The sequence below is a fragment of the Megachile rotundata genome, chromosome 4 (assembly GCF_050947335.1).
Source record: "Megachile rotundata isolate GNS110a chromosome 4, iyMegRotu1, whole genome shotgun sequence".
Classification (NCBI taxonomy): Eukaryota; Metazoa; Arthropoda; class Insecta; order Hymenoptera; family Megachilidae; genus Megachile; species Megachile rotundata.
The window spans coordinates 13,883,829-13,896,263 of NC_134986.1; the positions used below are offsets into that span (position 1 = coordinate 13,883,829).

The following is a 12,435-nucleotide window of genomic DNA, read 5'->3' on the forward strand; positions in this document are numbered from 1 at the left end:
AGATTGGAATTTGGGGAGATTGGAATTTGGGAAATTTGGAATTTGGGGAGATTGGAATTTGGGAAATTTGGAATTTGGGGAGATTAGAATTTGGGAAATTTGGAATTTGGAGAATTTGGAATTTGGAGAGATTGGGATTTGGGATCTAAGGAATTCGGGGAATTTGAGATCTAGAGAATTTGGGGTACTTGAGCTCTAGGAAATTTGGAGAATTCAGTGTCTAGGAAATTTGGGGAACTTGGGATTTAAAACAATAGAAGTTTGTAAATATATAAATTCAAAAGCCTAAAACTTGAAAGCACGTAAGCTAACAAATACCGAAGCTCGATACTAAAAATATGCAGATCTTCCATCTCCCAAGAACGAATTATAGTGTTAATTATCGCAATATGTGTGTCATGGTTGCAAATTTACCAGGAATTACCATTTTACGTTGAGTTCTCCCGCGGCGAAAGGGTTAATATGCTACTGCCAATGACCTGAATCGTATTCGTATGTGGACTCACGTGTACGCGTTTGCTTGATGCTTAACATGTTACTGCAATCGCAGCACTGACATCAGCTCCTGTAATCTATGTCGGTATGATCGCCGATGCAGCTGCAATCGCAGTATCATCGATCGAATGTTGTTGCGTGGCACTTTCGCATTGACCTGGCTGGATGCCAACTTTCTATTCTTTTTTCCTGCTCTTCTCTCCTCATAATTGCATGTTTCCTTGAAATTTATCCTCACGATTCGGATCCAAGGTTTTAACATCTTTTTCTCTGTATTCATCCTTTTTCGTTTATTCTCTCGCTACCTTTTGTACTGCTGCTTCACTCCTTTCTTAATATTGATCTTCCTTACTTTATTAAAAATTTCATTTTGCTTTGTATTATATCCTTCTTTCGTTCATACTAAAAGAGTTAACATTTGATATTGACAAATATTAAATTTCTTTATAATACTGATATTAAAAAAATATTTGACATCAAGTATTCAATTCTTAGCATTGATATTAAAATATTTAACCAACACAAAAAGAACGAAACATCGCATAAATTATTCGTACCATACGACTACCATCAGCGCTCTACTTTTATCACCGTTTAAGCCTGCATTTTCATCGTGACGATAAAACAAAAATTGCACGACACGAACACGAAACGATCCCTAAAATCTGCCTGCTCTGTTGTTCGCGTTTCCCTGTTTTTCCCCTTTTTTAATCCATTTTCCATGTCCCGCTTTTCGACGCCCCTCGTCGGTCGTCAACGTCGGGAGATTGCTCGCGTTTTTCCATCAATCCGACCGCGTTAGGCGAATACGCGAGCGAAGAATCAGCGTGATTACACGCGAAGCGCGGATCTCGTCCGCGGACGGTTAAATGGAAGACGGTTCATTGAAATTGTCGTACGCGAAGAGCGACGCTGAAACACCTTGCTTGTACGCATTGAATAGAACGCTGAAGCGAGTGTCTCTCGGTGTAGAGAGCCGTTGAAGGATACCGGTGATTGCGGGTGAAACGGGTTTTTATACCTGATGACATTTAAGAGGATGCAATTAATCGAGTTGTGCGAATGCGAAGCAACGAGAACGCGTTTACTGCTGATTTATATCGGTAATTTGCTACTGATTCGGTTCGAGTTTGCAGTTTTAAAGTGTATCTCGGTTTTAGAGATTATCTTTGGAATTTAGATGGTTTCGTTTCTTCTCATTTTTCATGGGGGCAGCTTTTCAATTCTTTAACTTATTCAAGTTTCAATTTTTCAATTCCGTAGATTTTCAATTTTTCAATTCTTTAAATTTTCAATTTTCCATTTTTCAATTCTTTAAATTTTCAATTTTCCATTGTTCAATTCTTTAAATTTTCAATTTTTCGGTTTTTCAATTCTTCAAATTTTCAATTCTCAGCTTTATTATTCTTCCATTCTCCTCATGTTCAATTTTTCAATTCTTCTACCTCTTCAATTTTTCAATTCTGCAATTTTTCATTTCTTCAATTTTGCAATTCTTTTGTTCACCTTACTTTCAATTTTTCAATTTTAAATTCTTCAATTCTTCTCTTTTTTAATTTTCAATTTTTCAATTCTTCAATTCTTTCCATTTTCAATTTGTCAATTCATCCCTTTTTTTTCAATTTTTCCATTTTTAAATTCTTTAATTTCACCATTTCTGAATTTTCAATTTTTCAATTCTGAAATTTCATACTAAATTTTCAAATTTACGTATTTACAATTAAATAGTAAAACCACAATCACAACAAAAGAATCAAACACGCGCAGCAGCAACAGTTGCAACTGCATTTAATGAATGTTTTTATCACGAACCCAATCGAAACACCGACTAAGCACTTTCGGCCAATCCGAAACGATTGCAACGTAATTGAAAACCATCCAGTTGAATTAAACTGCATGATGATCAGTTTTGCAGAATATTTAATTACACGGTATAAACCGACAACCACATTGTAAAATTCTCATTCAATGACATAAGGAAACATTTAATTTAATTCAATGACATTCGAAGACTAATTGAAATCTGTAATAAGACTGATATTTGTGTTATTTTCGAATACTTAGAATTCCAAATAGGCTATTAAGTTACAAGTTCTTATTCGCCATAAAAATTGATTCCAACAAATACCTAACTTCTGAGTCATAAACAGGTTTGTTTTACCAGTAATTCGAGCGACAAAATTATTTACAATAATTGCTAACATTCGCACATCGGCGCATTTGCTGATCGCTCTACTTTAGAACTGAAACTCGAATCAGCGTCAGCGGCGCGATACCATCTAAATTAATCCCTCTCGTGTGTAATTAACGTCGAGCGCTCGCTACGTCAAGTACCAATAAAATTGAAAGCGAGAACGCTGCCCTCGCTTCATTACGAATTGCTCGACTATTTTCTTGTAAACGTGTATGCACTTTTCATCGTCCGCGGCGACTTTCAGCGTCGTGGTTGCAGCTGCAACCGCGAGGCGCAGATTAACGGAATCAACGAGCTGATCATGCAATAAGCTGATCGTTGTAAATAGCCTTTGCTCCGGACCATTTATAAAGCTCCATTTAAACATAGACTGCGAATCGTTCAAAATAAGCCTCCTATACATCATGCTACTTCGAAACTTTCTTTTCTAGCGAATAGAGAACGTTGTCTTTCTGCAGCAGGTTTATGCAATTTTGCGCACTGCTGAGCAGTGTTGGTGCAACACGAGGTAACGGTAGTGATATTATATTCATGTTATCATAAAATATGTTATAAATTAAGATTATGGAAATTATAGTGTTATTTTAAAAATGACTGATAGTGACTGATAGTTTGAGTGACTGATAGTCGAGTCGACTCAAATACTTCATTGATCGATTAAATAATGAAAATGCAAACATAAGGAATTTCTATTTAACCAAACACGTACAAAAATAACGTATTGTTTAATTCTAAATAGAGTTAAAAAAATAACACTAAATTAAGATTATGGAAATTATAGTGTTATTTTAAAAATGACTGATAGTGACTGATAGTTTGAGTGACTGATAGTCGAGTCGATTCAAATACTTCATTGATCGATTAAATAATAAAAATGCAAACATAAGGAATTTCTATTTAACCAAACACGTACAAAAGTAATGCATTGTTCAATTCTGAATAGAGTTAAAAAAAGATAGCATTAAATTAACAAGACAATGATAGCGAAGAAGAAATTACATTTCAGAATTAGAAGTTATAGACACGAAAGGTGTAGGCTAGAAGATTGAAGGGTAATTACCTTAACTTGGCAAAGATATTGAAATTAGCCAAGTACAGAAGCAACTCTAGGACTATTATAAAAGATCCCAATCAACTATCTATCCGAGATGACTAACGACGGATAATCGTGTAATACTGGCTCGTAGAAGGAAATAGAGGAGCAATTTTCTTCCATGCCGTGAGGCACTTGCCTTGATATCAAAATTGGTTTCAATGCCACTCGGACAAGGCTCGCCAATGGGAGCAAACTGACGGCCAATTTACCGCCACTTTTCACTTTCGAGAAATGACAATGAGTAAACGGATCGTTTTATCCCTGTTAATTTAGTTTCATAAAAAAATTTCATATTTTGTTATTCTGCGATAGGGTAGCGTTATTAACCCTTTGCAAACGGAGGTAATTTGACTGTTTGCAAACAATAACTTTAAAACTTATGTAGTTAAAAAGTTAAATGAATTCTTTTGAGGTTATTATTTCTCTAATAATAATTTCCACAATTGTTTCTTTCACTATATTTACACATCACACGTGTCATATTGTAGAACTAGTTAAAAAATAATTATTTCAGATTGTTGTATTAAATAAAATGGTGACTCTCGAGCGCAAAGGGTTAAGTCTTGAAAGCTTGAGACTTTGGGAATTTGGTAGATTTTGAATTTTGGAATTTGCAGAATTTTGAACTTAGAGAATTTGAGAATGATCAAAGCAATGATGATTTCGAGAAGATAATCTTTGTACGAGTACACTCGAGCATGAAAAGCAGAGGAGCGCACAGGGTGCGCAACTCGAAAATCGCGGTGGTTGAATGAAAAAGTTGTCGGGCTGGTGTGACACCGGATCGTCGCGCAGAAATTCAAGCGTACGCATTGAACGCGACAGAACAAGAACACAAGAGCGAAATGAAACAAGAACAAGTGCAAGAAGATGTTGGATCTGCGCTGAATACTATTCCGACAACACCACGCAGCCACTCGGTTCTGTTTTCTCGAAAAATAGAAAGTAGCAAACCACTGCGGATTCCACGAGCGATCGTTCATGAGTCTTTCAACTACTATGCTTCTCCGTAATATTTCCCCTGGTACACTCGGCTGCGGTGAGACCTTCATTTTCAAAATGAACGCGAATTTCAAGCTTTGCAAGTTTCATATTTCCAGATTCATAATTTTCAAGTTTTAGTTTCCAGATTTTTTCGGTTTTTGGAATTTTTTAATTTATGAGGTTTCAAATGTAAAAGTTCCTGAATTTCCAAATCCCCAAATTTTTGTATCACAAAATCCCCAAATTTTCCAAATCCAATTCCCTAAATCAAAAATTCCACAAATGCCAAATTCCCCAGATCCCAATTTCCCCAAATACCAAATTTCCTAAATCCAAAATTCCCCAAATGCCAAATTCCCCAGATTCCAAATTCTCTATATCCAAAATTCTCGAGATTCCAAATTCCCTAGATCCAAAATTCTCCTAATGCCAAATTCCACAGATTCCAAATTCCCTAGATCCAAAATTCCCCGGATTCCACATTCCCTAGATCCAAAATTCCCCCAATACCAAATTCCCTAGATCCAAAATTCCCCCAATGCCAAATTCCACAGATTCCAAATTCCCCGGATTCCACATTCCCTAGATCCAAAATTCCCCCAATACCAAATTCCCTAGATCCGAAATTCCCCCAATGCCAAATTCCACAGATTCCAAATTCCCTAGATCCGAAATTCCCTCAACGCCAAATTCCACAGATTCCAAATTCCCTAGATCCAAAAATCCCCGGATTCCACATTCCCTAGATCCAAAATTCCCCCAATACCAAATTCCCTAGATCCAAAATTCCCCCAATACCAAATTCCCTAGATCCAAAATTTCCCCAATGCCAAATTCCACAGATTCCAAATTCCCCGGATTCCACATTCCCTAGATCCGAAATTCCCCCAATACCAAATTCCCTAGATCCGAAATTCCCCCAATGCCAAATTCCCCAGATTCCAAATTCCCTAGATCCGAAATTCCCCTAATGCCAAATTGCCCAGATTCCAAATTCCCTAGATCCGAAATTCCCCAATACCAAATCCCCCAGATCCCAAATTCCCTAGATCCGAAATTCCCCTAATGCCAAATTGCCCAGATTCCAAATTCCCTAGATCCGAAATTCCCCAATACCAAATCCCCCAGATCCCAAATTCCCTAGATTCGAAATTCCCCCAATGCCAAATTGCCCAGATTCCAAATTCCCCAAATCCCAAATTCCCTAGATCCCAAACTCTCCACATCCTAAATTCCCAACATTTCCAAATCTCCTCAAATCTCAAATTCCCTAGAACCCAAACTCCCCAGATCCCAAATTCCCGACATTTTCAAATCTCGAAATCTCCAAATGCAGTACTAAATACTTCGATATCTCTTATTTTAGGACAAAGTATTTTACATCGTACAGGAAGTGTACACGTTGTTGCTTGTAACTTTCATCAACTAGTCACTCTGAGTGTTTTAAATTCGTGCAACAAGAAAAGAACGACCGAACTTAACAGGCTCGACGATTCGATTCGAAAGGTTAATTATTTTCTAATTATAAATCGTGAGCGTGCAGAATCGGATAGAGATGGGTCATTTGACCGAGTGGTAGAAAGTAAACGTTATATCATCATAGGAATACCAATCGCCTTGGTGAAAAACCTTTATTCTGTTATTTTACGGTGGGTGATCAAATTACAGCCACTGCGCATTAAACATGACTTTCCAGTTTGTAACAGATAAAGCTACTAATTGTGCGTTTGCAATTTCTATACATGAATATTTCATGTATAGAAAAAATTGCTAAAGAGTATAAACGAGCTGCAATTTAGAAATTAATATCGGATAACTAGTTTCACATGTAATAATTCATTAAATTAAGGTGGTATAATTGTTCGTAGAAATCTGAGAAATATAATTTCATAAGCAAACAAGGGAGTACTTTTTTTGAGACTTGACTATTTAATGAGTTTCGATTGAACTGTCTTGCCTAGAGTCCCAATTAAGCCAGTTAATCGAATACTCGCTACACGGCTGTATTATAAATTCGTCATTGTAACGAGATAACACGTGGAATTTGTCGAACAATACCGCAGCAAAATATTCAACAAAGACAACCTGTTTCCTCGAAAATTTGCAACGCGTAAATTGCTGTTAATTACAGTGCTAATTGTGTGATTCTATACCTTTGCCACGTTAATTGCCGAGGAAAGAAATCGCAAACTGCGAACGATAAATTATGTTCGTAAGAACTGTGCAAAGAAGTGCTTTTCATGTCACGCTAGCTGTACGGCCTTTGTAGTACTACTGTACCTAATTTCAGGTTGCTAGCTTTAACCTTTTGAACTGAAAACACCGGTCTGACTGCCCTAGTGACTTCTATATTTCCGTTCTATACGCAGTTCATATTAATAATAAAATTATCATTTTAAATATATCTACAAAATACTAATAAAAAAATAACCTAACATTGCGCCAAAAGTGAATTGTAGTTTGATTAAATTGTAATAAAGTTAGTTTGTAAAGAACCTTGACATGGCACGAAAATTATAAAGCAAAAAAATTTTACCTTGTATGAAAAATAATAAAAAGAATGAGTATAATAAATAAATAAATTTTATTAATCAATGTGAAAAGTTAAAAATCATCCCACCAATAAAATTACTTTTATTGTAACTAAGAATACATAGAGATAAGTGATGAGTTTATTGGACGATGAAAGGTCAAATGCGTAGATCACAACGCAGTGTGAACGCAACTTTAACACGCTTGAACGAGATGAATTTGCGGAATGACAGCGCTGTGACACGCATGGGAAGACCTATCGGAAAAAGATGATCCAAGATTAGCGAACTAACCGTTGAAAGTAAGGGAGAAATTGGCTATCGGATTTCTCGGAGGGCAGAAAACGTTTAAAATGTCAACAAGGTCGAAAGGCCGGTCGAGTTAATTGGCGCATGAATGTCACGGCAAATTTTAATCGCCGCCATACAATGTAAGATCGGAGAAGATTTATCTTTGCAAGATAAATATAATTTATCTTTCGATTTTCGTATCGTTAAAGCAACCTTAAAACCATTATTTATACCTGCATAAACCATACAACGTATCGTTAATCAGATAGATACATAAAATTAGTCTTTATAGTCTTACAGTACTTATCTGACTTGTAGTGAAATCACAAGATTCATATAAATATTGAAACATCACTTTTCATTATCTGTCTCTTTTTAAAATATAAGGTTGGTACTTGTACATAACCTAGCAAGAAGCATTAAAATATCATGGTAACCTTTCAAAGAGACTGTGTAAATAATTCATTTGATTACACTCTTAAAAGTACAAAGCACATTATACCAAAGACGTTCAAAAAATAAACGGAGTCAATGTTTTTTTTAGGTTATGTATACTGCCAACCTCATACTTTTAAAGAGTCTAAAAACTGTACACTACCAAACAATAATACTGATACGACTTTAAAACAATTAGTATCAATATACAAAATTGATGACAACCTCGTCAATTTGAAAAGTACAGCGATAAAACTGATGCTGGGTACACGGTAAAACGAATGAGATATTTAATTGTACATTTTAAAAGGAAGCTAAGTACTTTGAAGTCTCCCTTGTGTTCGCGAGTACAATTGCAGTCATTAAGGTAATTGCAACTTTAATAAAGTGCAAAGCGAATTGCAACGTGTTTTTAGAAAGAAAACGAAAAGAAGAGTATCAAGACTGAAATATGTCAACAACCGTAAATCGATAATGCTGACGCATACACGCTCCGTACGAGCTAACGGTCCATTGATAAATCACTGGTTGGTAGGTAGGTGAAATTAAACGGTTCGCACGGAGTTGAAAGATTTACAAAAGCAAAATGTGAAAGGAAGGTTACGTTACCCGTTACGTTGTCTCCGCTTCTGTGGCACAAAGATCGGCTCCTGGGTTATTTACCCAGAGAATTATCGTCTCCGTTGTCCTAAACGTGCACGAGATATAAATTGCTAACACACGCGTAATCCGCGATAGGCGAAAACCTTCGGCAGCTCCTCGTCTTCGGCAAGAAAATCAGAGACATATAACGGAGTACTTCTCTTTCCACTGTCACTGTGAACTTGTTATTCGAACCGTGACCGGCCACGATCCACAAACGATCCCGATAGAGAGGTATACACGTACGCACAGAGTATAAAAGATACGTGGACTGGTCACGGAGAATGATTTTCGTCGGTTCGAGCTAGCGTCGGGAAAACCACCCCCTGCACAGCCGGCGCCCCAACAGCCATGTGCCGCCCTAAACCTCCGCCCATTGGCCCGAACAAATCATTCTACGGCTCCCGGTTTTTTCCACGAACAGTTTCGTTTGCACGCGAGATCGCGATCGGCGAGGAATTTCAAAATCGCACACGATTACAGCCGTTTCAGTGTCTGTTACGTTATCATGAACGATAACTGTGCACGACCCATCCCTGCGGGAGCTCACCGAGAAGGGGAAACGGGAAAAGACCGACTGACAAGACGTCACGTCTCCCGGGAGCGCTTCGATCTCACGAAACTCGCTATATCCATCGTACAACTGGCCGCGTGTCTCTGCATAACACTGGTCAATGCACCAGGGCCGACCGACAGCCCTTAAAATCGTTGTCGTAACGCACGAAACGCGAAAATACGCCGCGAAACAATTGCGCACCGACTTCACCCGCGAATCGAGAAAATGGCGTTGCCTGCTCTCTCACGCTAGTCCGCTCTAGCAATACCTCGAGCTACGTTGATTTTTTATCGTTGATCGCTAGCGCCGCTCATTCGATACGGACAAATAGCGCAACGTTGCGCGGGAAATTGGAAACGCTCATTTTTAGTTACGAATTGTTACACCCTAAGTATATGAACACATGGATGAACAAAAGACTTGAAATTCCACTTAATTCCATTTTCTCATGATAAGTACAGTCAGTACATTCTCTAAAAATCAGATGAAATGATCCTAAATTTTGTAATCAGTCTGCAAGCTTAAAAATCAGTACTGTACTAACAAAAATGGTACAAATGGTCAATTCAAATTATTATCTGATACCTGTATAAATGATTCGCATTTAAATGCAATATGCTGCCAAAACATTTAATCGCCTCTGGTATATTGGTATTACAATAGATAACAGAATATTTAGCATATATTAATTAATTAAAATAAAATTAATGAAACGTTAAAGATATACGTGGCGCCACTTGCCGAGGTGCGTTGTATTGAAAAATAAAATGGAAGATATACCGGTTTATCTGAATGATACCGCGCAATGTTTTAATTGTGTGACAAGTAAACGTTGTGTTTATTGTTGTGCAAATTGAGAATCCTTAGCCTAAAGCTATTAATAAATTAAAGAAGTTTTATAAATAGCAAAGAATTTAAGTGTACCATGGCTGACGAGGCAGAACAGGTAAATATGCCTGACTTGTAGTTTTAAATGCAAATCTAACCTATCATAACCTTACACATATTTTGTTTCAGGTACCAGCAATAAATGTTAAAGAACCATTAGATCTCATAAGATTAAGTCTTGATGAAAGAATATATGTTAAAATGAGAAATGAACGTGAATTACGCGGCAGATTGCATGTAAATATTTTTTTTACAGCTTTGGAATGTAATTGTTAAGTTACTTTATGTGCTTTATACGTATTAATTATGTTAAAAATATGTATTCCAGGCGTATGATCAGCATTTGAATATGGTATTAGGAGAAGCTGAAGAAACTGTAACTACGGTAGAAATAGACGAAGAAACTTATGAAGAAGTTTATCGTACTACCAAAAGAAATATTTCCATGCTCTTTGTTCGGGGTGATGGAGTGATTTTGGTCTCTCCACCTAGTATGAGAGCACCAATATAAGATTTATATTTATATTTAACAAATTTAAAAATTAAAAACAAGAAAATAGAACTTTTCTATATTAAAATATTGTTACATTTTGTATTGATAATACTTGACAAATGTGATATGAAACTCAGCAAGACAAAAAACTCAATTCTGATAGATACAAAAAAATGCAATATGTATGAGTACATGAATTTAATTCTGGTAAATCATATTAAAAGTGTATATACAATACAAACTTTTGCAGTACATCGCTATTTAAAGTATTCTTGCAATATTGATCTCAAAAACTTTCATGCACTATACCTTACTTCGCAATTTTGTAGAATGCGTATTGGCTGTATTTCCAATTGTTAATGTAGAGTCTCCAGTCTTCACTATTTGTGTCGTAAGATCTGAAATTCTTTGATCTTTGAGCTTTATCAAAGATTCTAGATGAGAGATTTTTTGATGCAGGGTACTTATAACTTCATTCTTTTCTTCCAATTCTTGTTTGAGTCGGACAAAAACGTGACGTGGAACAGTTTTATTTGCTATTTCCTCAGTATTAAGTACCGACGTAACTTCGTCTCAAATAGTAATATTTCATTTAAATAATTTTTCAACATTTCTTAGCAATTACTTTACTTCACTTACCACTCTTTGCATTTTCGTCATACTCAGAATATAAAGTGTTTCTATCATTGTTGCAATCTTTCAAAATTTTAGCTCGCAGATCGATAAGAACTTTTTCGATTACTCCGGGCTGCGAATTAGCCAATTGATTAATTAAATCCTTCCCCAATTTGATATCAAGTTTCGACAGTACTTTGCGATTTAATGTACACCAATTATCTATTTTCTTTGCGACACTATTTCCCGGAATATAATTATGTATGTCTACGTATTTAGGATAATATCGTTTCAAAAGCTCTGCCATGAAGACTAAAATTTATTAGACAAAGTTTTAATGTACGTAAAAAATTGAAAGGTCGTATAATAACACGACAATTTCTCGTCTTTACCACCATCAGAAAAATCTCGAGCTAAATTCTTCTTCGGTTTAGAGAATGTTATTTGTTCGATCCAAGCGTAGATTTCCCCGAGTTTGTCGCATGGCTCTGATTCTACGCTCATCTTTCTACGTTATTTGCAACAGGAAGAATCCGAGTATGACTTCTTTATACATTGAAATTTACGAACGTCATCGTTCTATATTTATGACGTTCTATCGGTCCCCAATTTTTATTGAACTGACGTAATTTGCATAGCATGCTCTTTGCGAATGCAACTTCACATTTTTCGAGTATTTTGAGATGCTTTTGTCACTACATGCATCTTGAAAACATATATTTTTTATAAAAGATTAGAAAAGATTACGGAACATTGTGAGGAGGTACATAAAATAAAGTCAAGTTAATTTTAATTTAAACTTCACTTTCCTCTGTCTCGATCATAGTATACATTGTAATAAATTAATTTGTGTAGCTATCAGATTGCTATATCATACTGTATTTTTATTTTGTAATTAATTTTCAAACGAGTGCGCGGTTTTGAAGCTGTAATGGCGCTCTCTTGTGGCGGTCGCAAAAATTCAATGATAAAAAATTGTTCTTATTTTTGAGTTTAACGTGAATGAATTATATAAAAAGAACATGATTGAAACAAATATTTTGAATAGTATTATTGACAGTATTATAAATAAATTAGGACTTTTAAAAATTATTAATGTTAATGATATAAGTAATTCATGATATTGTGTGTATTAAAATATAATATTGTACACCAAACAATTAAACATTAAATTTATTTATTTAAAAAGAATTTTCTGTCTAATTAGTTTTCCCA

The 12,435-nt window shown here is 35.8% G+C and overlaps 3 protein-coding genes across 4 annotated transcripts in view; 1 reads left to right on the forward strand and 2 right to left on the reverse strand.

The window, feature by feature from the left end:
• SCAR (wiskott-Aldrich syndrome protein family member 3 SCAR) overlaps positions 1–9,500 on the reverse strand; it is a 48,970-nt gene extending 39,470 nt beyond the window's left edge. For both annotated transcript variants that reach the window (XM_003704031.3, XM_012286978.2), the window contains exon 1: positions 8,636–9,500. The gene's annotated coding sequence lies outside the window, so the exon portion shown is untranslated. The remainder of the gene's footprint in view (positions 1–8,635) is intronic.
• A 466-nt stretch (positions 9,501–9,966) lies between these two features.
• LSm3 (U6 snRNA-associated Sm-like protein LSm3) lies at positions 9,967–10,865 on the forward strand. The gene is made up of 3 exons (XM_003704032.3): positions 9,967–10,170; positions 10,242–10,349; positions 10,441–10,865. Exons 1-3 carry the CDS (start codon positions 10,150–10,152, stop codon positions 10,621–10,623), a joined length of 312 nt encoding a protein of 103 aa, XP_003704080.1. The 5' UTR covers positions 9,967–10,149; the 3' UTR covers positions 10,624–10,865.
• Positions 10,789–12,316, reverse strand: LOC100883511 (sperm flagellar protein 1). Its single transcript, XM_012286981.2, has 3 exons — positions 11,613–12,316; positions 11,245–11,532; positions 10,789–11,177 (listed from the first exon to the last, which is right to left on the reverse strand). The coding sequence occupies exons 1-3, from the start codon at positions 11,722–11,724 to the stop codon at positions 10,909–10,911; spliced, it is 669 nt and encodes a 222-aa protein (XP_012142371.1). The 5' UTR covers positions 11,725–12,316; the 3' UTR covers positions 10,789–10,908.
• Positions 12,317–12,435: the final 119 nt, after the last annotated feature.